The sequence below is a fragment of the Astyanax mexicanus genome, chromosome 17, assembly GCF_023375975.1.
Source record: "Astyanax mexicanus isolate ESR-SI-001 chromosome 17, AstMex3_surface, whole genome shotgun sequence".
In the NCBI taxonomy this organism is placed as follows: domain Eukaryota; kingdom Metazoa; phylum Chordata; class Actinopteri; order Characiformes; family Acestrorhamphidae; genus Astyanax; species Astyanax mexicanus.
The window spans coordinates 46220892-46247360 of NC_064424.1; the positions used below are offsets into that span (position 1 = coordinate 46220892).

The 26469-nt window shown below is 39.7% G+C and overlaps 1 protein-coding gene across 1 annotated transcript in view; it reads left to right on the plus strand.

Annotated features, from left to right (window-relative positions):
- The first annotated feature begins 1182 nt into the window (after window positions 1-1182).
- The window catches only part of mmp11b (matrix metallopeptidase 11b), a 40308-nt gene continuing 15021 nt past the window's right edge, over window positions 1183-26469 (plus strand). The window contains exons 1-2 of the mRNA XM_049466361.1: window positions 1183-1523; window positions 20833-21125. Of these exons, the coding sequence (XP_049322318.1) occupies window positions 1368-1523; window positions 20833-21125 (449 nt within the window). The 5' untranslated portion in view covers window positions 1183-1367. The remainder of the gene's footprint in view (window positions 1524-20832; window positions 21126-26469) is intronic.

The window sequence follows — 26469 nt, forward strand, 5'->3', positions numbered from 1 at the left end:
TACATTTTGTCACCTTACAACCACAACTTTAAACTAAAAATTAAGATTTTAAGTGATAGACCAACACAAAGTAGCACAAAAATATAAAGTGAAATGAAAATAATGCATGGTTTTTAAAATTGTATTCAAATAAAAATCTTAAATGTGTGACATGACAAGTATTCAGTCTCCCTATATTAATACTAGAGAAGAGCCACCTTTCTCTGCAATTACAGCTGCAGATTTTTACCCCATTCTTCTTTACAAAACAGCTGAAGATCAGTCAGGTTGGATGGAGGGCGTCTTTGAACAGCAGTTTTCATGTCTCTCCACAGAAGATCAATGCGATTTAGGCCTTTAGAACTGTGACTACATCATTCTAACACATGAATATTCTCTGATCTAAACCATTCCACTGTAGCTCTGTAGTGCTGTATGTTTAGGGTCATCGTCTTGATGGAAGGTAAATCTCCTTCCCAGTCTCAAATCTTTTCCAGCCTCCAACAGGTTTTCTTACATTACTTTTATTTTTATACTTTAAGTACTTTTAAAACCAGTACTTTTACACTTTTACTGAAAGAGTTAAAAGCTTGAGTTGATACTTATTTTTTAACTCATGTATCTATACTTTTCACACCTCTATCTATAGGCCAGCTCTGACTGAATCCATCCATCCACTATTTCATAATGTGCATAATAATCTAATAACATTTACAATAAACACATTACGAAAGACATTACATCACCACATATTGCACGAGCCATCTTTCAGCTATACTCGCTCTTGGCAGCACTTTTTGTTGATGCAATCTGTTTCATTAATGTGGAAATGATTCGAATTGTTGAGTTTTTTTTTTAATCGTTTGCATTTGAAACATCTGAATCCAGTAAAATCGATGTGCACCACTTTTCACGAGCTTGTCATAACAGCGCATCATCACGCTACAGCCATGCACCATTACAGCCATGCACCATTACCATCAATACAGCCATGCAGGTCTCACCCGCATCTCTGCTGCAGCTCGCGCGCGCGCGCCCTCTCGCACGAGGAAGACCAGCCTCCCTTTCTTTTCTTTTCTTTCCCTGGATCACGTGAGCTGCGTGTCCCTCCAGCCTTCAGTAGAAGAAAAGAGAGAGAGAGAAAGAGAGAGAGAGAGAGAGAGAGAGAGCTGGAGTGAAGAGGAGACAAAGGAGCGCAGGGAGTATATAAGCCCTCGCCAGGGCGCACTCCTTCACTGGAAACGGAGCAGAGCTGAGCTGAGCTCCTCTCTCCTCCTCCTCCTCCTCCTCCTCCTCCTCTCTCTCTCCTTTTCTTTCTCTCTCCTTCTCTCTCCCTCTCCTCCTCCTCCTCTTCTTATAGTAAAGGGCCAGCTGGTGTCTGGCTCTCCATGGCCACGGGGCTCTGCAGACGGTGTGGAGAAAGCATGCTCTCCTCCAGCCTCCTCCTCCTCCTCCTCGGAGCCGTGGTGCTCCACTGCGCGCTGCGCGTCCAGTCCCTGCCGGTCGCGCGCAGAGGGAGCATCCAGCGGTACACAGAGCCAGAGGTGAGTCTCACTGTTTAAAACCCTTTAAAAGTAGTTGTTTTTGGGTCGTGAAACGAGAGCGCGTTTGATTTGGTGTCTGTGCGTAATTACGCACGCGGGTGCGAGGAGCGATTTCGGTGCTTAAAGCTCTGTAGTTTAACGTATTCTCCTTCCCAAAGTGTTTTAAATGTGAGAAAGCATGCGCAGGAAAGAGATACATGTCTGGAACGCATATAAACCATTCCACTGAAAGGTGAATGACATGTGAATAACTTTGATTAAGTGGTCTCAATCTTATCTGTCGAGATGTGGGATATACAGTAAAGTGCAAGTCAAAATTTGTGTTTTGGACACTCTTTTCATTAAATTTAGTTTTCCTATATGATACTGAAGTGATCCAGACTAAACACATAAAGAATTTATTTATTTAGGTGCTCTGATAAAAGTTGTGACTCTGGTAACTCTGATAAACTTATCCTGTACAACAGAGGAAACTCTTTGTCTTCCTTTCCTTGGGTGGTCCTGATGAGAGCCTGTTTCATCATCATAACGTTTTTGAGAGTCTTTTAATGTTACATTCTTAAAATATTTTAGATTGACTGTATACAACTTTACCACTGGTGCTATTAAACATATTAAGAGACAAGATATTCTTTTAAGGTGAAAAATATGATGATATTCTTTATATTTTTTTAAGATGAATTTAAGCAGACTTTTAATGGTGACTTTTCTAAACATTCGTGCCTCAATAGATTGGAGCTGTTTTGGTGCACAAGTGAGAGCTACAGTACTGTATTTTTACCCAACGCTTCATTCACTGTCAGCTTCAGCTTTGCCTCAAGGCACATCTGACCCGGTGACCCAAAACATTGCAGCCCAAGTGTATGTATATACATGCTGGAGAAGCTATACTGTTAAACTATTGGCTTAGGCAGAAAAAAAAAACAGAAAAAAACATGCACACAGTACTTTGCAGTCATTTCTCTCAACAATAAGAGCAGCTCACCTGATGTTAATTATGATTACAGTTGTTTTACAATAATTAAATTCATTTCGTCAGCACAACACTATATATAAGTCTATATTTTGCTTAATTTGAGTTAGCAATTGGAAATTTAATACTATTACATATCCAGCTCTGGAAAATCATGAGTTTCTTTGATTTTACCAAATTAAAAACCTCTGGAATATAATCAAGAGGAAGATGGATGATCACAAACCATCAAACCACCAAACTGAACTGCTTGAATTTTTGCAGCAGGAGTAAAGCAGCATAAAGTTATCCAAAAGCAGTGTGTAAGACTGGTGGAGGAGAACATGATGCCAAGATGCATGACAAAAAACTGTGATTAAAAACAGTTATTTGGTTATCCCACCAAATATTGATGTCTGGACTCTTAAAACTTTATGAATATGAATTTGTTTTCTTTGCATTATTTGAGGTCTGAAAGCTGCAACTAAATGATCTGATAAATGTTGTCCGTAGTTTATAGAATAAAACAACAATGTTAATTTTACTTAAACATAAACCTATAAATAGCAAAATCAGAGAAACTGATTCAGAAACTCTCTTTTTTATTTTGTTTTTATTTATATACTTTATCCTGTAATGTTACTCTTACTGTACTGATATTGTTGTTGCTGTTCTCTGTATGTACATCTACTGCTGTTTTGCTCTCTATAATCGGTTCAGAAGATTGATTTACAGACAGAAGTGTCCTCACCTGCCTGAGCTTCTCTCAGTGTTGTGTAACCTGCATAGCTTTTACACAACTGCATAATACTGCATAACAAGGAATGCAGTAACGAGATCCAACCCATAAAGTGCTTTATGTAGCCATTTGCACATGTTGTATAAAACTGTGGCTCCACTTACCAAACGTTTGTGTTTTGTGTTTGTGAGTGTGTAGGCGAGTGTGTGTGTGAGTGTGTGTGTGTGTGTGAGAGAGACAGACACACACATGTACTGAAGCATGTTTGAGATCAGTAATGTGGAGAGACAGGTTGGACAGAGCATGCGTTTGTTTAGGAGAAGGGCAGAGGGTGCGCTTTGGTATGTTTGAGTCTCTTCAGCTTAGTGGAGTGTTTGGAAATGAAAGACGTGGGTCAGCAGGTCAGTAGGAGCGTCTCTGGACTTAGCGGTGCTGAGTTTGTTATTTTAGCAGAAAATGTGCATAAAGTATCCATGTGCAGCAAAAAGGCACCTGAGAAATGACGTCTAAAAAAGCTGTTTATGTGGGCAGTAACTAGGGGTGTAGGAAAATTTTATTTTGTTTTATTTTATTTTTGATATTTTGTTTTGCAAATATCAATAATGCTCTATTGTTGATATTTAATTATTAGTTTGCATTATTTAGAGCTGAGGTCTGTACGTTTTGGGATTTGGGGGATTTAGGGTGAGAATGGGTAAATGCACTGAAGAATCATTTTGCAGAGGAATCATTTTAAACTGGGCGGGCGTGATGCGGTCTCCTTTCAGAGCGGATGAATCTGATTCAAGGTTATGTTCAGAGAGAGAGAGAGAGAGAGAGAGAGAGAGAGAGCACTCAGTCAGAAACTTCACTCCTTCGTTTCTTTGTTTTTACTACGAGTGAATGGAGGAGCTACTGAGCTCTGAGTTTCCTCTTCTGAAGTCTCCATTGCTCCACCAGCCGCTCGCGTTCAGTAAAACTGAGCCGGATCCTCTTTTAGAGGCTGTACGTGTGACGTAAAGTAAGTATGTAAAGACGCGTGACTTGGCCAGAAGAAGAACTCTCGCAAAAAGCGACCCGACACCCCAGTTTTTAGAATTAATGTATAATAATATATAAGGATTAGCAGGGATGGCCGTTCCAGCATCCTGTTACCATTAAACACAAGTACTGTTTCCTACACCTTCAAATAAAAAAAAAAAACTGTTACAGGAAGACGTCTGGCTGACTCACATGGAAACAGCAGCTTTAGCTTTAGCTTTAGCTCAGATTAACATGATTAAGGACTAATAATTAAGTTTTAGCAGTAAAGATCAGAATTAGAGGTTATAGAGGTTATAGAGGTTATAGAGGTTATAGAGGTGAACTGCAGCTTCAAAGATCGACCCATAAGTGTGCACGCTTGGCCTTGTTGGATTTCCCACTGGGTTAAACTTTCATTCCAAACTTCCGTCATTTAAGCTCAGTTTATTTTCATTCACAAAAACCATGACTTGTTTACTCTTGCACTGAAATTCTTCACTGCAGGCTCTGTTATTTCAGTGTTTTACAGCATCGGAAACCCCTCCGGCGTACAGTTCAGGTTTATCGAGTCAAACTTCTCCTTATTGAAGCCTTTTTATTTTGCCTACATTTAAGTCATATACGTATATTTCACTTTACAGTACAATTCTTATTTGGGCAGTACTTTTACAGTTGTTTATTTAGTCAGTAAATAATATTATAACAAATATAATTGGGTTTTATACAAAAAGTGCCAGTTTTACATCAGTGTGCTCATTAAAACATCTCCAAAACTCTACTTGGGTATATTGGGTATCATGGTGCCAAATTGACTCAATTCCCAATTCAATTTGACTGAATTCAACATTGATTAATTTAGGGATATATATTGTATTACAAGGAATTCTCAACCTACCATTATTTAACCCTTTTAGATCCTGCATCCATTACAATGGACATCATGTGTTTTCTTTGTTTTTTTTTAAATGTTTTGTTGCACATAAAACTATTTTAGAGCTGTCGTCCATCAGAATAGACCATGAACCAGATAATGAACAAGTTTATAAACCAATGAAACAATCGCATGGCCCCGCCCACTGCAAAAACACTGGAAAAACAGTAGTTTAGTAGTATTTAAGGACGGTTTATGAAATAAAAAGATCAATATCAAATATAAAATATTACACACAGGCTTCTAATGCAGTTGAAATAAATAGCTATATAGATATTTCAGGTCTGAAAAGAATAAAATGTTACTGTTCATATTAAGAATTTTATTAAATTTTTTCTATTTTAAAGATTGATCTCATGTTTTTTATAAATCAATATTGAACCATGCAAATAGAGATTGATTCATATTGTAAAAATCATTTGTTAAAACTTAGTCTTAGAGTTTAGTATTATTTATAAACAGTTTTCATCATATCAACACCTGGTTTAACAGGTAAATCAGTCCTTAATGATGGTGAATCAGGTGATCACTGGTTGGGGGTGTCTAGAAAAAAAAATGGAACCAAGCTTCATTCTTTAGAGCTTAGCTATTTTCTTAGAAATTAGAAATTTGAATCAAATTGTACTGCAATTTATGTTTTTCGCATCTGCTCGAATAATATATGTTGTTTTTTCTGGCAAAAACTCTCTAATTGCTAAGAGAAATCATTCTCAGTAATGCGCTTGGGTGCCTAAAACTTTTGCACAGATCTGTTTTGCACAGATGTGTTAAAAACTCCTCTCGTAGCCCAGGCCTGGAGAAGGCCGACAAAGAGCAGCAGCCCCAGATGGCTGATTTAACCCAGTTGGATGAGGTCCAAGCCCATTTCCAAGCTTTGGAAAAAGTGCACCTTTCTGAAGCGCTGAGCGATCACAGACCCCAGACTCCAAATCGACACAGCACACGTATACACAAGACATTAGTGCTTATAAACACTTTCCTTTCATTCAGAGCCTGTCATCACACTCTCGTGCACACTCTCTCTCTCTCGAATATGAATAACACCTGACGTCAAAACAGTCCCAGACCCCCGGAGTTTGCGACAAATCAAGCCCAGACCCTCAGTAACGCAGGAATTAGGCTCGGAGAGGCTGCTGAGACGCAGAGCATGTGCTCTCAATTTGTTCCTGACTGTTGACAAAGCTGCAGAGGGAGATTATGCAGGCAGGGGCAAGTCATTTGGCATGCAGCGCAGAATAACAAAGCGTCTGTTTGCTGACACAGGGAAAAGCCAGGGAACGAGATAGCTGCTGAGGCTGTGCTCGGGACGGAACAGGCCAGGCTGCGCTTCTCCAGCAGTGGAGTCTGTGCCCGACGCAGCCTCTGCATCACCTGCAGCATTTCAGCTTCCAGTGATTAGATTGATTAGATCATTAATGCATCAAACCGGGCCAAGATATTATAATATAGGCAAAAAATAGCGATGTGTGATAATTCTGTTGAATATCGAGATATTGATGTAAAACACAAAAAAATAAGATCATAAAAAAGTTTAAACTACTTAAAGTTTTTCGACGCTTGTTTTGGCTGTTCTCGTTTTTCTCAGAATAAGAAGTTGTTTGGTGTGTGCGTTCACTGTGAATCTCATTCTACTTCACTCTTCCTCACTTTACCTCATTCTACCTTGCTCTACCTCATGTTACCTCATTCTACCTCACTCTGCCTCTCTTTACCTCAGTCTACCCTGCTCTACCTCTTTTTACCTCACTCTAAACCACTCCACTTCACTCTACCTTGCGCTACCTCATGTTACCTCACTTTACCTCGCTTTACCTTCTAACTTTAACTCATTCTACCTCATTCTACCTCACTTTACATCATTCTACCTCACTTTACATCATTCTACCTCACTTTACCTCATTCAACCTAACTCTACCTCACTTTACCTCATTCTACCTCACTCTACCTCACTTTATCTCATTCTACCTCAGTCTAAACCACTCCACTTCACTCTACCTTGCGCTACCTCATGTTACCTCACTTTACCTCGCTTTACCTTCTAACTTTACCTCATTCTACCTCATTCTACATCATTCTACCTCACTTTACATCATTCTACCTCACTTTACCTCATTCAACCTAACTCTACCTCACTTTACCTCATTCTACCTCACTCTACCTCACTTTATCTCATTCTACCTCAGTCTAAACCACTCCACTTCACTCTACCTTGCGCTACCTCATGTTACCTCACTTTACCTCGCTTTACCTTCTAACTTTACCTCATTCTACCTCACTTTACCTCACTCTACCTCACTTTACCTCACTCAACCTCACTTTACCTCATTCTACCTTACACTACCTCACTTTTGCTCATTCTACCTTACTCTACCTCACTTTACCTCATGCTACCTCACTCTGCCTCACTTTACCTCATTCTACCTTACTCTACCTCACTTTACCTCATGCTACCTCACTCTGCCTCTCTTTACCTCATTCTACCTTGCTCTGTCTTGCTCTACCTCTTTTTACCTCACCTTAAATCACTCCACTTTACCTTGCGCTACCTTATGTTACCTCACTTTACCTCGCTTTACCTCAGTCTACCTCACTCCAGCCTTGTTATGTCATGTGTGCACAGTCTATAGTGTGAAGAGCTTCCTCTGTTGCTGTATATGGTTACTGCAGCTTTATTTTGTTGTAGTTCTAGTTCAACTCATATTGCTATAAAAACTACAATCCCATCACGTTACCTCCACCTGTCTGGACTGTGAACGCCTTATTCTGTTGGCACCAAAATCTGTGAAGCTCTTTAGAAATCCAGATTTCCTCAGTCTTCTTTAACTGCCCATTGCAGCCTCAGCTTTCTGTTCTTGGCTGACATAAAGAGTCTTTATTAGACTGAACTGGACGTGGTCATCTGTTTTTGGACGTTGTTTTTTTTTGTTGCATTATGCAGTGTTTTTCTGTCTGTTCTCCACAAATGTACAGTGCTTATCTGAGCTCCAGTAGCTCCAATCAGTCTACACAATGTCCCTTGACCTCATCAACAAGACATTTCCGTCTGCAAAACTGCACGACAACTCACTCTACATGTTTTCTTTCTTACATCATAATGAGCAAACTCTAGAGACAAAGAGAAAAAGGAAAAAACAAGATAGCTGCTGTGTACTAAAAAAACGTGCAACCCGTAATAAGAAACCGGCCTGCACTAAGGGCCTTCTGGAGGCATCTCTACATGCGTTTGGTCCAAACAAAGAACTTATATACCCCCAGCAGCTATGCACTTCTAAAAACACCCACACGAGCATCACTAAGAGCGCTCGACCAAAGCGCAGAAGCCGATCTGCAGATGTTGGTTAACGAGAGGCTTTGGGGTTTGCCGTAATTGATTGAACATGCTGCGCAAATGGCTGAGTGATGAAACACTCCATCCGTGAGCAAATATTGCTTCAGCATGGCTTCAGGCTTAAGCTTTCTTGATCTTTAAACATAACGACCTGTGGAAAGTGAATACAGTGTATAAAAATGTTCAGAATACCATTTGTTTTCTGTTATTTCGCTATAAGTAGGCAGAATAAGCTTAATCAGAGTGGATGTAATGATTTCACTTATTTCACAACATTACTTTCTAGTGTGAAGGCAGAGTTTATTGCACTTCCTGCACATGAACTTGGATTTTAACACAGATTCCCAGTATAATATTACAGTAGAGTTTCACTATTGGTGAACTGACACATTATACCAAGGTTTTATTAGGAAGACAAAACTTGGGTTGCGCTGGTCAAAATTAGTTAATGAGTTAAACTTGGATAACTTTTGTTTAGTTTGGATTAATTTGGTTTGGTTTGGTTTGATTTGGCTTGGTTTGGATTAATTTGGTTTGGATTAATTTGGTTTGATTTAATTTAGTTTGGTTTGATAAGGCTTGGTTTGGTTTGGTTTGGATTCATTTGGGTTGGTTTGGTTTAATTTGGTTTGGTTTGGATTCATTTAGTTTGTTTTGGTTTGGTTTGGTTTGGTTTGTTTTGATTTGGTTTGGTTTGGATTCATTTAGTTTGTTTTGGTTTGGCTTGGTTTGGTTTGGTTTAATTTGGTTTGGTTTGGATTCATTTAGTTTGTTTTGGTTTGGCTTGGTTTGGTTTGGTTTGGATTCATTTGGTTTGGTTTGGTTTAATTTGGTTTGGTTTGGATTCATTTAGTTTGTTTTGGTTTGGCTTGGTTTGGTTTGGTTTGGATTCATTTGGTTTGGTTTGGTTTAATTTGGTTTGGTTTGGATTCATTTAGTTTGTTTTGGTTTGGTTTGGTTTGGTTTGGTTTGTTTTGATTTGGTTTGGTTTGGATTCATTTAGTTTGTTTTGGTTTGGTTTGTTTTGATTTGATTTGGCTTGGCTTGGCTTGGCTTGGCTTGGTTTGGTTTAATTTGGTTTAATTTGGTTTGGTTTGGTTTCATTTGGTTTGAATTTAGAAAAATCGAAACCTATGAAATTGTGTCACAATAAACCACGTGTCAACGTTCCCTTAATATTCCCTTATATGGTCAATTTTCACAGGATAAAAAAATCTCAACATAAATGACTGAGATGGGAGGGGCTACTTGATTTACACATTGCTGTCACCTCCAAATCATGTGTAGCTAGAAAGATATTAAAAATCTTTGTTAGTCCTTGTTTGTTAAAGTAACTGTCTCTACCATCTGTAAAAAAAAAAAAAAAAAAACTTTCTTCCAGATTTTGAAACATTGCTGTGAGGGTTATTCAGTGATAAGAACATTAGTAAGGTCAGGAAATATACATGGTTCCATATTTCTTTATCTGCTCCAGAGATTACTATTCTATTGGAAATACTCTACAGGTGGGGTTTTCAACCTGTGTCTGTATTGGTGTACTTATGTACTGGTGTATTTGTGCAATGTTCTTTGCTATCTTTCACCCCGTTAACAGTCAATTTTCAGGCCTTGCACCTGTGCTGTTAAAATAGCGTCAGAGTTTAGGAATAAATCTACACTGATAGGTGTGTTGGTCTGGTGAGTTCAGATAATTTTCTGGTGTGTTTATATACATTTTGGAGGTGAAAAACACTGGAGCTCCACTGACTGATTTAAACCCTGACAACAGTCAGTCGTCAGAGTCTATCCATTCTTATAGGTGCAAAAAGCCAAATTTTAACTCAACAATAAACAGAATAAAGAAAAAAATAAAACAACATTGCTGTTACTTCAAATGAGCTGCTGGTCAATCTTTACAGGTCAGTATCTGTCGCAAAAGCTCTGCGCTGTTAAGATACGAACATGCCAAAGTCAGTTACACCCAAAATTAACCACATCCATGATTAATAAAGAGAGTTAGGACATGACTTTTGTGCATTTCGAGTTGTGCAAGGTTTATTTTTTGATATCTTACGATACCAAAGACAGACCAACACAAATAAGGCTTATAGTGTATTTGTGAATCTGCTCAATTTTGTGTCTCGTCTTCCACAAACATCTCCACTCAGCTCCTCCTCTGTTCTCTGCAGTGGGAATCCCAGGCTGCAGCTCTTGTGTCCGGTACTAAACCTTATCAGTTCCCTGGAACGGCAAAACATGCATGGGAATCCGTCTCACACAGACTGAAACACAATTTTGGGTCACCAGCTCGATCCCAGAAACATGCTCCTACCTGCAGGGATAATTACAGCTTAGAGAGGCTTTAATGAACTTTATCACAGAGTGAAAGTCTACATTCGCATGCCATCCTATATTCATCAAGGTCCTGGCCAAATGCCTAATGCACCCGAACGCAGATGCTGCTCCTCATCTTTAACAGGCTCGACAGACAGAGAGATTAAAGGAGCTTAATCTGAGATCACTTACTCCAGATCTGCTCTATGGGAGATACACTCACGCAGATGATGTACGATGTGCTTGGAGGCCTTTTAAAGGTGAACTGTGTGATTTAGAGCAAACGTCCTGTGGCATGTTTTTAGGTCACATACAGTACAGGCCAAAAGTTTGGACACACCTTCTCATATTCAATGCCTTTTCTTTAATTTCATGACCGAAATTTACATTGTAGATTCTCACTGAAGCATCAAAACTATGAATGAACACATGTGGAGTTTTATGTACTTAACTAAAAATGAGGTGAACCTCCACAGTCACCGGACCTGAACCCAATCCAGATTTAGGGTTTGGGGTGAGCTGGAGCACAGAGTGAAGAAGACAAAGGAGCAACAAGTGCTAATAAACACCTCAGGGAACTCCTTCCTTCCTTCAAGACTGTTGGAAAACTTTTCATTTCAGGTGGCCACCTCTTTGAGATAAGCTCATTGAGAGAATGATGCCAAGAGTGTGTAAAGCAGTAATCAGAGGGGGGCTATTTTGTAGAAACTAGAATATAAAACGTAAAAATGTTTTCAATTATTTCACCTTTTTTTGTTAAGTACATAAAACTCCACATGTGTTCATTCATAGTTTTGATGCTTCAGTGAGAATCTACAATGTAAATAGTCAAGAAAACGAATTAAAAAAAAGAGAAGGTGTGTCCAAACTGTTGGCCTGTACTGTACGTATATATATAAATTCAATTGATGGAATTGCTATTTTGATGCGATTTCTTTTTTCGAAGTTGTATATACTACATGTAGAAGCTGTTAAACAGAATCTCAGTAGATAGACTTGTGCTTCTGTAGGAAACATATAAAGAGCTGCTTTCTGCTGAGGATCGTCACACAGACGGTAGGGTAAGAATTTAACACCAGCAGCCTGTATGAACCCAACCTGCCCTGTGCAAACGAACAGGCTTTCGCAAAAGTTTTCTCAAACTGCTTTCATGAAGACGACAAGTTCACAGTTTCTACATGGACTTGGACACCAAATATGAATTCGATATGTTTTGGGAGCAAAATTAAACTCTACTCTAGTCTTAAAACTCTCTTCGGATAGTAAAACACAATGCTGATTTTTGTTATTGCGATAAAACTTATTATTGGGTGCAGAGTAGTCCATTGCCACTATGATTGTGAGATCACAGATTCAAATCCCGGTCATTCAGCTTGCCATCAGCTGCCAGAGCCCTGAGAGAGCACAGTTTTCCTTGCTCTCTCTCTCTGGGTGGGTACAGTACAGTAGACGGCGCTCTCTCTTTCCCCTCATCACTCCTAGGGTGATGAGGATCAGCACAAGGCTGCGTCTGTGAGCTGATGTTTCAGAACCGAGTCGCTGCGCTGCTTTCCTCCGAGCGTTAGCGCTGCTGTGATGCTACTCGATAATGCTACAGCATCAGCAGCAGTTCAAAAAGAGAGAGGCGGAGTCTGACTTCACATGTGCTGGAGGAGGCGTGTGTTAGTCTTCACCCTCCTGGTGTGTTGGGGCATTACTTGTGATAGGGGGAGTCCTAATGGGTGGGTTGGGTAATTGGCTGTGTAAATTGGGGAGAAAATGGGATTTAAAAAAAGCAGTGGAGTAATATTACAGGATTTTACACTAATTGAACAGTTCTGCAGAGAGCTTTTTTGTGCAGAAATACCATTTTTACCTTCTTTAGACAGTGGAACACCAATATATTTTAGAAGCTGCTAATATTTTAAGCTTAAATTGCTAAAAAATAATTCAATAATGTTGGTATCTGCCACACCTGCTGCAGATAATACGTATTTTCGTTGAAGCGCTTGCTTGGTTGGATCAGGTGCATTACAAGACAGTAAGGAACGTTATAGAAAGATCGTGTCTCCTTGATGTGGACAGGAGAGCGGTGATAGAGTAGATGACGTGAACGTCCTACTGACTGAACGGATTTCATATCTGTCATGTCTCATCAGCCTAAACCTTTTCCTGTTCCCACTAAAACAATCTCCCCTGGCGGTGTAATCATATTCACTTGTGTATACAACCTCCGAGCTGCACTGATCTCGGGAAGCCTTTCTGCGGGTAAATATTTACCCGAGACTGATTTCCTCTGGCAGAGCTCGTTTTTTATCTCGAGTGTGGCCTAATTTTATCTGTCAGAGGATGCTTGAGTTGCTGGGAATAGGCCTTATCGCCCGTCTCCGCTGCGGATTCACAGGACAGTGACATGCTGTGGAGAGAGGCAGTGAGGGAAAGTGGCAGCTGAAGCCTGGATGATGAAGGCATCAGGTTCAGAGCTTTTGTAGTCCGCAATAAAAGCCCAGAGCTCTGCGATGAGGCGATAAGAAGCACGCTAAGCCGGCTTTCAAAAGCATGCTGAGTAACCCTCAGACTTAAGCTGCCATCCAGATGTGAAGTGTGTTAAGGGTGGAAAGTGTGTGAAGGGCTGAGCGGATGTATTTCCCCACACCTGGCACATTCGCTCTCATTCGCTCTCGTTCGCCTGCATTCGCTTGCATTTGATTGCATGTGGTTGTAGTTTGCGGGGGGTTAAAGGAACGTATGACGACACCACCTGATAAAAGCCCCCTGGACAGCATTGACGGATGGGATGCCATCACTGTGTGTATCCTCAGAAGACCCGCAGATCGGGAACGAGGCCAAATCATGGAGAACACACTTCTTCATGTCTCAGAGTGAGCTGGGGATGCTTCTCTCCAGCCTCGTCTTTCCTGTTGCGACATGTTCCCTCTTTTCATCTGTACGGTAATTTTACAAGAGCTGAAACAGTGCCAGAGAGCCTTCAGTCTGCAGTCTGTAACCTGTATCTCCAAACTGGGGATGAAGTGGAACTGCTCAAAGTGTGGCAAACCATCACTGATTGGTGGAAACTTCACACTAGACCTCGAGAAGCTTGGACTGTGTATCTCTCCACTCTTCCTCCAGACTCTAGTTTCTTGATTTCCTTTAAATGAAATAAAGTAAAATTGACTGATGATCAGTGATGGTTTGGAGAGTCATGTCTGTCATCTGCTGGTGTTGATCCACTGTGTTTAATTATCAAGCCTGGAGAAAAAAATCTTACAGCACTTCATTATTCCTTCTGCTGAGAAAAAACTTTTATGGAGATGCGGATTTCATTTTCCAGCAGGACTTGGCACTGCTCCAAAAGTACAAGTTGGTCTAATATATAATATAAGCTGACGGTTGTTAACAGTGCCCAAATGCCAGCACATCATAGTAAATGTTGGTAGAGAGTTATTTAGTAATTAATGAGCATAAGGAAAAAATAAATAAAATAAAGTTCCTAAATAATACCAAGTGTTGCTTTGTTATGCATTTTTTAGGTGTTGGTAAGTATGTGTGTGAGTTACAGGGGTTGGACAATGAAACTGAAACACCTGGTTTTGGAGCACAATAATTGATTGTGGTGACGGACAGTTCTGGTGGAAACAGGAGAGTTGAGGTGCACATTGAATTCTGCGTGATTTGATCAGCCGTGGTTTTATGTTTTTTGGATACAATCCGGGTTAGCACCCGAACATCCCTTTCAGACAGCTTCCTCTTACAGCGTCCACAGTTAATCCTGTTGGATGTGGTTGGTGCTTCTTGGTGGTATGCTGACATTACCCTGGATACCGTGACTCTTGATGCATCACAAAGACTTGCTGTCTTGGTCACAGATGCTCCAGCAAGACGTGCACCAACAATTTGTCCTCTTTTGAACTCTGGTATGTCTCCCATAATGTTGTGTGTTTTGCAATATTTAGAGCAGAACTGTGCTCTTACCCTGCTAATTGAACCTTCACACTCTTATAGCTCTTAATGGTGCAATGTGCAATTAATGAAGATTGAACACCAGGCTGCTCCAATTTAGACATGAAACCTAAAATCCCACACTAAAATGATGACAGGTGTTTCATTGTCCAACCCCTGTAGTTTTAACATTTCTAAAGATGTCAAAAAAGAAAACTACAGTACTGTCTTGTTGGACTCTTGTAGCCCCTCAGCTGGTGATGTGCGTATGTTTCTATGAGGTGATAAATCCCTTCCATGTCGGCTTCCTTGGCAAGAAGTGCCCTGTTTTATAGAGCGAAGCCAGAAATGCGCACTGTGTGAAGCACCAGAGAGAATCCAGAGAAGGGCCCGCAGGTCTGTTGCCAGACATTGGCTAACACACCTGTGGAACTGTGTGCAGGTGGATCCTGTAAAATTTGTCTCCACACGAACGACAACTAAAAACTCATCTAAAAACCCCCTCACCTCTGCCATGCCTTTTTGGTAGGAATGTTAATGATAGTGATGCACTGAATATTTGGCAACCGATCTGGCATCCAGTTGGCACATGACCAGACCTTAAATATTGAAACGTGGGTGAAATAATATCAGTATTTTTTTTTTCAATCTAGTTTTTTTCAACATTGTTAAATATAAGATGGTTTAAAAAAAAAAAAAAAAAGGTTAACCAAATACTTACATTTTACTTTTATCAATTGAGTCACTCTGGAAATACGATCCTTATTGTAATTTTAATTAGCATTTTATCAATTTGAATCAATATATGACTTTAGATATCTAAATTTAGAAGAAAAGAGTAGAAAGTAAAGTTTGTGAACAATATTTGAGTTAAGTTCATTCTTAACTCGGCCTTCAAATGCAGATGTTCTTTAACTGTTAGTGGTTCTATAGAGAACCATTGTCTAACTAAACCCTTGAAGTACCATGTGTTTTAAGAGTGAATTTATATAGAATGAAAAGAGATTCAACATTAATTCAGCCTCGATATGACGTTGCAATGCCAGCTGGGAAAATATTCGTCCAAAAAAATGTCAATGGGTTAATGCTGTAGTGCTGGATGCAGTCCTCCAGGTGGATGGTTGTTTCCGGTTGAGAGTACGCTGTGTGCTATTGGCCTCCGTTTCTCATCGGTGTGTGGATGAGTGCTAAATATGAATGGTTGTGTGTAAAATGTGTGAATTGTAAAGCGTCCTTGGGTTTCTAAAAATGCGCTATATCATTTCCATTTCATTCATTTATTAATTCATTAAGTGCCTAAAACTGCTCATTTAATTTCATATTCGGATTAAAAGGCCTAGCAGTAAAATCTCTGTTTTCTCTCTCTGTGTTCCAGTGTAAAGTTTATATAAGGCCCTGCTGTTTACACCTCTACTCACCTGACTGTGTATCGCTGCTCTGCAGGCCGAGGCCTCGTCATGGTTAGAAGATGATAATAATGATGAGTTTCTGAAAGCATGCTGAGGGTTTGTTTACAACTCTGAGCTTAAGTCTTCCACATGTAGTTATTTCTGGCTCTGGTAACATGTATTTGCGTTCCTGTCATAACAGCAGATAATCTGCTGCCTCAGGAAATCCCTGAAACATCTCATTCTTCAGCCTGACTGACCTCAAACACCAACCTGACTCTAAAGAAAATTATCTATAAATTTAAGTCAATTTGAAAATAGAAAAAAAGAAAAATTAGAGTAAAACCTCTATTTTTTTTAACTCTTTACCATTTGGTGTAGTATAGAAGAAATGGTGTTTTGTCCATTTTTCCAGTTTTCTAGTTTAACAAAATATTTTAATGAAATTCAGAAAATCAATCAATCAACCTTTATTTTCACTTAGGAGTACATTGAGTTTGACCCTCATTTACAATGCACAATAAAATACAATTTACTATATACAAGGGATTAAAAACATTAGATAATAAATTATAAATAGAAAAAATATATATAATAATAATAAATAAAAAATACACATTTTACCTAAATACATTTAATATAGATTAATGAAAATATATCAATAAAAAAATGGGAAAATCTAAATAAAATGACCACAAACAATTACCCCATAAAAAATTAAGAATTTATCCTATTTAAAATAAATAAATAAATAAAAGTAATAGTAAAAGTAAATGATAAAATTTAATTATTAGAGTGATAATAAATAATAAATAAAAATGAACTAAGATCATAAGAATCAGAGTAATAAAAATAAATACAAATTAATAAATTAAAAGTAAAAACAAAACAAATAAAATAATAAAAGAAAGGATAAGCAAATTGTGAATGAATAAAAAAATAAAGAATAAAGAATACAAAACAAATTGAAAACAATTATTTGCAGTGAATCACAAGTTCTTAACTCTACAACTTTCAATACTCTATATGTAAAAGTAAAGTAAGATATATTGAAAACATTTCAGAGTTAAGAACTTGTTAGGAAATTGTGATTAATTGCAAACAATCACAGCAAATAAAAATAATGTTTTTGAATCGATTAACAGCTGTAATTCCAATATATTATACATTAAATTAAAAATTACCGGCGCACTAAATGCTCAGGTCTTTGTCAGTCAGAGCTGCCTCTGAGCTCTGTGGTTAATGGACGGTATTGTTTGCTCTGCCTCCATCAGCCTCGCTGTGTTGATTTGGGACGTGACCTGTAGCATTTGACCCGTGCTGAACCGGAGACACCCTCGTGTTTTTCCTCCATCCCTCCGCCGCTCCCTAAGTGGCCCGGAGGCCAGTGTGCCGCGAGGGCAGTCACCAGAGTGCTGCGGTAAACACTCGTAAAACCCTCTCTCTCTCCTCGCAGAGACAACACGCCGCGGCTAACCCCTCATTTAGATACAGCGCTGATTATAACCGTGTTTTCCACGCGTACTTAATGAGGGTAAAGCATGCAGAGAGTGCAGCTAACTCAGCAACTCTCCCACTGAAATAAAGCCCTGAAATATGGTGCTCTGCTGGTTCAGTGGTAGTTGTTATGCTGCAGATTAAATATGGCCGCCGCCGGCCGGAGGGCATGTTTTTACCACAATATCAGGTTCAGCACATCTGCCTCGACATGTCGACCTGCGCTCGGTTTTACCTCACTGAAACTGGTTCTCAGTAAACCCGTGCCGGATTGATATGCATGAAATGCAGCATTGTTCGCTTTTTTGTATTTAAATAATTAACAAATGATCATTTTTCCATTCAAACTCTAAGCAGAACCACAAAGTATGTGCTTAAATTTAATGCAAATTAAGTACATTTATGAAATGTCGTATGATTCAGCCCTACACACTCAAAAAAATAATATACTGTATTTACTTAAAGTTCTCCTTCCGCTAAAATCCTCTTTTTCTTGTTTTTTTTTTGTATTCTGAAATACAGCAGGTCTCTCTGAGTTGTTTATATGATGCTGCACATGATGAAACTCTTCCTCATCCTCTTCCTCATTGTCTGCAGCAACTAGTAAAAGAAAATATTCAGAAAAAAACAAGCCGATCAGGAAAAGCACCGTGTCTACATCAACCCGTGAATTAGTATTCACGGCCCCGCCCACCTCGGCTTGGGACCGCCCACAGGCAGAGCTGTCTCGTCAGATAGGAGATAACTAACAGCGCTAGGAACAGCATGCAGTTCATTCCTGTGTTATTTGTGCGAATAACACATCAGTGTTTATATACTTTACCCAGTAATTCAGAGCTAAGAAACAAATAAAGTACAGTTGAGCCACCAGCAAACAACAAATTATTTTACTTTCTGGACCTGGACTACCCACCTCTGTGGGTAAGTAACTATAGGTTTAAATAGGATCTCCGGTGAAGACTAGGTCAGTGTCTGAACTGCACTTAGCAGGGCATTATTACACATGTTGTAAAGTAACATATGACATTGCAAAGACTGTTATTAGTGTAAAAATGTCTTTATTTTACAACATTTCTAACTGTTGTTTATCTCGCTGCCTCGCAGTGCTGTTAGCCAATAAGAGGCAATATGTTTGCATGTATGAATATTCATAAGAAAGAGCCAAAATCCTATTGAGTGAGCATTGCTCACAATCACTTCCACTGTGTTATAATATTACTGACAGTTGGCTGTGGAATATTTAGTTGTGAGTAGTGAAATTTTACGACTGAACTGGTTGCACAGGTGCTGCATTCTATCACAGTACCACAGAACATTAAAGATGGGTCATGGCTGGGTCTTCCAGCACGACAATGACCTGAGACACACCCTAGAAGACACTTTCACTAATGTTTATAGAGACAGCAGTCCCAGCTTAACTAGCTGCTGCTTTTATTATTATTATACACCTATGGAACCATAGAAGTGATTCAGGAACACCTGAGTTCAATGATTTGGATGTGTGAGCGAATTCTTTTGGCATTATAGTCAATATAGTGTGTTTGAGTACTCCTTATAAAGAGTTTGAGGGGTTAAGACACATTTCTTCTCTCTTAAGGACTATAAGAGAAACAGACAGATTTAAGAAAAATTTGAAAGATTGACCTGATATAACCTTATGACCCACTCAAAACTTAAAACTCAAAACTTGAGATGTAGTTAGCGAGCAATCATACATTCAGGCGGATGCTGGAAAGATAAATACTTGAAAAGAAAGAAAACAAACAAAGAGTTAAGCAGGAAAGAAAGACAGAAATGGAGAGCAAAGGGAGAAAAGAGGGGTCGGGTTGAAGGGGGAGGTGCTCAGACCCATGGCAGCTGCAGTGGTGAACTCAGCAAACTGTAATAAAGCAACTTTACAGAGCGCCGCTGAAGGAGGAGGAGGACGAGGAGGAGGGTAATCATACCTTCCCTCCAGCCATCTGTCCTCCCAGTCAATTAACATAGCCATTTCCTCTAAATGGGGAAGGGGAAACGGACTGGGATAATTCTTTCTGTGATAAAAAAAAAGGCCGGTAATGAGAATTTGGACCATTTGGACAAACTCATGTCTAACGTACCCTTACGCAATATCTAAAGTTTGAGATAAAGACAAAAGGAAATTTGGCCCAACTCACCATCAGCCTCGGCTGTCCTTCATGACTTTTTGTCTCTCTGTCCTCAGTGATCCCTGTATGTCCCTCTGGGATCTTTATCAGTGACCCACATTTCATAATACCCACAATACACTCAGTACACTACTCTGCACTGGTTCAATTATTCAGCTCATTCAGAGCTCCTTACTGATTTATGCCTTATATTAATGCAGGAAAAGCACTAAAATATGCAGGGTAGTGAGCCTTAAGTATTTATATTTATGTTATACTGTAATAGTTGCCTCTTTTTCCATGAAGGTTTTAAAAATACCATCAACTATTATCCACAGTAGATCCAGAAACAGATCATTTCATTTGTTTGTTTGTTTAATTTTCTGTTCTTTTCTACTTTTTCTTCGTTGTTGGGTTTTCGGATATCATTTATCTTTTTTTCTGTTAATTTTCGTTATTTTCGTAATTGTTTTATTATGTTTATTATTAGGAGTGTAAGAAAATATATGGATATTGTATTGTATCACAATATTTTGTTTTGTAATATTGTATTGATTGTCAAAAACTCAGACACCAATTCATTTAGTGTCCCTGCAGACATCCTGATGTACATTTTTTGTCATCTGACTTCATGACCAACATTCAACCTGAAATTAACATCTATTGGACATTGGTGGCCAGCTGGGGTTGTGTTTAAACTCTGTGAGGGGTCATGGGCGGGTGTGGTGTGGTCTCCTTTCAGAGTGGATAAATCCGATTCCAGGTTATGTTCAGTCAGAGAGAGAGAGAGAGCACTCGGTTTTGTTTCTTTGGTTTTACTCTGAGTTTCCTCTTCTGAAGTCTCCATTGCTCCACCAGCTGCTCGCGTTCAGTAAAACTGAGCCGGATGCTCTTTTAGAGGCTGTATGTGTGACATAAGTACGTAAAGACGCGTGACATGGCCAGAAGAAGAAGAACTCCTCCGAAAAGCAACCCAACACCCCAGTTTTTAGAATGATTATATTAGGCTTAGGAATTAGGCATGCTGTCCATATGATAAACATTTTTGCCAATATTCAATAGTCCATCATCATATAGGATGGGTAATTAATGGCTTGTCTCTGTTCTTCTAGTCATTTTCAGAGAAGTCTCAGCACTACGGTCTGAAGAAGAGAGGGAGACTTTCGTACGATCAGGACACGGTAAAGGAAAGCTCGGATCTGAAGAGGACGCAGCAGCACGGCGCTCTGCCCGGCGCCGACTCTGACTGGAAGAGACGACGATGTGGAGTTCCAGACTTCCCCTCAAAGATGGGGAACAGCATCCATCACCAGGCCCAGCGAGGAGAGCACCACGGGGGACGACACCGGCGCAGGCGCTTCGTTCTGTTCGGGGGACGCTGGGAGAAGACTGACCTCACCTACAAGTAAGATACTGTGTGAGAATATGGTGAATGTATCAGTTTTTATTATGAGACAAGTTGTGGGAAATCTCAGGCAGAGAATCTAAACACTATAATAGGGTAGAGGACAGTGAGTGAAATTTCAGCATCAAATCGCCAATTCAAATCCTGTTAATGCAGCTTGCCATCGGCTAATGGAGCCCCGAGAGAGCACAGCTGGTCTTGCTCTCTCTGGGTGAGTACAATAGATGGCGCTCTTTCCCCTCATCACTCCTAGGGTGATGTGGATCAGCACAAGGCTGCGTCTGTGAGCTGATGTATCAGAACCGAGTCGCTGCGCTTTCCTCCAGAAAAGCGCAGCGACTGTGTCAGAGGAGGCGTGTGCTAGTTTTGGGGCATCACTAGTGATAGGGGGAGTCCTAATGAGTGGGTTGGGTAATTGGCCATGTAAATTGAGAGAAAATGGGAAGAAAAATTAGAAAATAAATAAAAATCATCCAGCAGCACTGCTGTATCTGATGCATGCACATGCACATAAAATATAGGAGGTGACAAAACCTGGCATTGCTTGTGTTTAGAGTTTTGTTCTATTAAATATGTATGTTGTCACTTAATCTGCCCCCTAATCTCTACCTGCTCTCCTGTTTTAGTTTAATATTATGTTTCATATTTTGGTCTGTAGTGTATTAATAAAGCTCTCTGCCTGTTGGAGCAGATCAGACGGTCTGTTCACTCTTCCGGGCCTCACACAGATCAGCCCCTCTGGCCATACTAGAGCTTCCTTCTCATTTTCCAGATCTTCTCCTCATCACAGACAGCTCTGCTGCTCGCAGCCACGTATTAAAGTGTTTATGAAAGCCCGGCGCGGGTGATATTTCACGGCGAGGGAGCGCGGTGTGCGGGGAGGAGTGCAGGCTGTGTTTTTGTGCGTTTTTCTTGCTCTCCTTCCTCCGCTTTCATATCAGAAACATCCCTCTTTTCTCTCAGGCCACCCAGGATGGAGGTGTTTTAATGCGTGTCGTCCGGATGTCCCCGCTCGCAGACGCTCTGCGGTTTTTACGCAGTCGGATGTAGCGTTCCTCCGAGACATGATCTGTTCTAACGAAGAGCAATAATTCCCATTCCTTCCACTTTCACACCCTCTTAATTAGAAGCCCTACATAACTAGTTCTTCTTCTCTTAGAGCTGGTAAACGTATGAGGTCAGCTCAGCCCCAAACACTGTAGGACTGAAAACATTCGGCAAAGGTGTGTGTGAAGTGAGGGTTTATATATAGTGGTGTGAACAGGTGATCTCAATGCTCAGGTGATAGACTACATGGAGGTGCTGTGTGCAGTGTCAAGTGATCGTGAATAGGTTGTCGCGATGTCAGTGCGTGGTGCATTCTGGGTATCGTAGTCCGGAAACTGGAGATCGCAGGTAGAGCTGAGACAGTGTGGAAGAGACCGGAGCGAAACTAACCAGACCAAACTAAATAAAAAATCAACTATTTTAACTTGGTTTAGTCAAAAGTTTCAGCGTATACTTTTTTTGTTTTAAAATTGCTTTAATCTGTTAGATGCCCATCTAAAACTGTATATACTGTAATATTGGGAGTGGAACCACCTTTTTGCCTTTTTGACCTCTAAACTCCATGTCTTTCAGATTAGATCAAGAGCAGTAGAGCTTAGAGAACTTCATGGAATGGAGAGTTTACATGGTTGAGCAGCTCCATCCAAATCTCACATCACCAAAACCAAGGCACAAACACTTTCCACTACCTATAAATAATGTTTTTTTAATGAACAGTTTCAGTTTTTACTTCTCGAAGTTACACAAATTAGTTTCTTCATTTAATTTCTTTTTTTACATTGTTAAAAAATGTACATAATAGTGAAGACATGAAAACAGTTAACGGACACATTATATGGAATTCTGTAGAAAACAGTAAAAAAAAAAATTCCTCCACATTAACCTCCTGATCTAATCCTGATGAACTGAGATGGTAATTTGAGGTGATTTAATTGGGATGAGCTGGAGCTTCAAAGCAAAGTGAAGGAAAGAAAAACAGCAACTATTGTTCAGCACCTCCAGGAACTCCTTCTTCCTTCAAGACGCTGAAAAAACTGACTCTCCCTCATGAAGAAACTGAGATTAAAATACAATACAAGAGTCTGCAGATCTGAACTCAAAGATACATCTGAAACTGAGAAGAATCTAAAGAGTAAAACATATTCTGGTTTATTTGAACACTTTTTATTTACAGAATTAAATTCCACATGTGTTCCTGTAGAGCTTTAATATTAATTTTACAATATAATTAAAGGTACAATATAATAAAGCATTATTAGTCCTTTGAAGAGGGCGGAAAAAAAATAGCATTGTTACACAGTGTTTATATGGATTTAAACAACTGGGCTCAAAACAAAAGACGCGTTATATTGATAATGACCCTTAAGTAGCTTCACTACTTTAGGTTTGTGTGCTTCACTCCTGAATGCTCTTTGGTAATGAATCACTCTGCACCGACACCTTTAAACACTCTTGACTGCAGAACGTCTCCGGTCACTCCTGAGCCTCTGAGAGCCGTTTCTTCCACCTGACTTCAGTTTCATTGTTTTTCACTGAGCTTTTTTTCAGTCGACGCTTTGACCTTTCCCTGGGGGTCACCTCTGCCCAGCCTTGATGTTTTGACTGACCTGCCTCCTCCATCTCAGTCAGCAGAGCTGCTCCACCAGACGCTCGCTTCCCTCCTGTAATCTGGAGGCAGAGGGGTCGTGACCCCGCAGGAGCGGACGTCACATTTGCGACGCGGTCGTGCGTGTAACGGCAGTGGAACCCACATGGTTCCAGTTCCCCTGCTGCCACTCAGCGGGAGATAAGAAGCCTGAGCCTGGTTTAACCCTTTACGCTCTTTGAAGTATGTAACGTCTAGACTAGTGTAGGTATAGTAATTACTAATATAGGTATTATACAATATATACTATCAGTCAAAAGTGTGTTAATTGTGTGTTATTTGTTTCCTACATAGTAAATGAATAGTGAAGTGATCTATCAGATTATAAAGGAACACATAAGGAATCATGTAGTAACTTAAAAACAGTGTTAAACAAACCAAAATACTCTGTTAACTTGTGGTTTCTGAGGCTGGTAACTCTGATGAACTTATCCTGTACAACAGAGGAAACTCTTGCTCTTCCTTTCCTGGTGCAGTTCTAATGAGTGCCAGTTTCATCATCATAACGTTTTAGACGGTCTTTGCAGGATACTTTTAAAGTTCTTAAAAATGACTTTCGGATAGATTAACCTTCATTTAGTCTTCAAGTCGTTCTTTAAATCTTTACTTAGTATAGTATAGTATACCTGTAACTCTACCTCTTCACAACTTTACTTTAACTGATGCTCTCAAACACTTTATTAAGAGACAATAAATTCAAGTAATTAACTCTTGATGAGTTCAGCACAGCTGTTAACTGAAAGCCTGAAATTCCAGGTGACTCTACCTCATAAAGCTGACTGAGAAAAAGGTTGGTGTTTTTGTATGTCAGTAAAACAAGCATAATTTATAGCATGAACTAATAATTCTTATGTTTAATAACTGTAAATACGTTTCAATGCAGGGGTCAAGAGGTTAACTCCAGTAGAATCAGTCAGTCTGATGGAGCCACACTGATTAAAACCCCTGCGTTTAGTTTACGGCCCTCTTTCCGGAATCACGACCCATAAATCTCTCATTGCCCTCCGTTCAGCTTAAGAGGGCATTACTTTAGTTACACTGTCCTGCTTAACCTCTCCCATAAATACTGGAGACAAAGAGACAGGGACTGTGCTGCCTCATCACATTCTTAAAGAGAAAGAGAGAAAGAGATATGAGGGTCATTTTTAAAATACTGTGCCTTGTGGCCCTCAAAATAAGACTTATATTCTATGACTAAAACTGAATAAAGCAATTAAGCATTATGTTAAAACAAAAAAAAGATTTAATAATTATAATTAAGAATCACTTATGTATTTTAATCCATTTACATGTATTGTCCTGTATACAGGCTATAGGTGTAGGTGATACAAAACCATATTTTTCTGCAGAAAAATAACTTATTTACACTAAAAAAAATATTGAGGGCTTTAAAATCTCTTACAGGACACTTGGGGAAGCTGTCTGTTTTCTGTCTACTCCACTAAATAATTCCAGATCAGTAACAGGAATCAACCCAAATTCTGCTGGTTTGAAAATAAAAGTAAAAATTAGACAAACGTAACAAAACTAAAGGTTTAAAGGCAATTAACTGCACATTGAATTCTGCGTGATTTGATCAGCCGTGGTTTTATGTTTATTGGATACAATCCGGGTCAGCACCCGAACATCCCTTTCAGACAGCTTCCTCTTACAGCATCCACAGTTAATCCTGTTGGATGTGGTTGGTCCTTCTTGGTGGTATGCTGACATTACCCTGGATACCGTGGCTCTTGATGCATCACAAAGACTTGCTGTCTTGGTCACAGATGCTCCAGCAAGACGTGCACCAACAATTTGTCCTCTTTTGAACTCTGGTATGTCTCCCATAATGTTGTGTGCATTGTAATATTTAGAGCAGAACTGTGCTCTTACCCTGCTAATTGAACCTTCACACTCTGCTCTTACTGGTGCAATGTGCAATTAATGAAGATTGAACACCAGGCTGCTCCAAATTAGCCATGAAACCTAAAATCCCACACTAAAATGATGACAGGTGTTTCAGTTTCATTGTCCAACCCCTGTACTTTTTGTCTTACAGTATTGCCCACTTTATCTTTTATCCTCTGTTTTCTGCTCATGTTTTTGAGGAACGCTGATGCAGGGTCACATTCCTCCTCAGTGTGGAATGATCTCAGTAACAGGTCCTGGATCAGCACTGCTGATCTGAAGGGGTTTATGGAGCTCAGTGCTGGACTCCCTCCCTGTGTAGGGAACGCTGGGCCCCAGCTTTAATGAGAGTCTGACAGCTCCAGGATTTGTCTCTGACTGAGTGTAGGAACAGAGGGGGTGGGTTTAGTTTGACACTGATCCAAGACCAGCCTCAACTTTACTCTAATAATGCCTAAAACCAGACTTCATGGAGTGTAATAGAATGCCTTTAACCTCAACCGTACCCTCATATGAATCATATGAATCATACCTTTTTGTTACCTTTCACCAGGTGTTTCTTGTTTGTTTTCCCGCCTTGTGTGTCTGTGTATTTAAGCTCCTGTGTCTTCAGTGTTAGTTTGTTGGTTCTTGTCTGTTGTTTTTGTCAGTTCCGCTTGCGTTTATGTTTCTTTTTGTACAAGTCTTTTGTTTTGTTTTTGTTTTACTGTTTGTTTGTTTTCTGTTTTAATAAAAATTACTCGCATTTGCGTCCGCAAATATAAG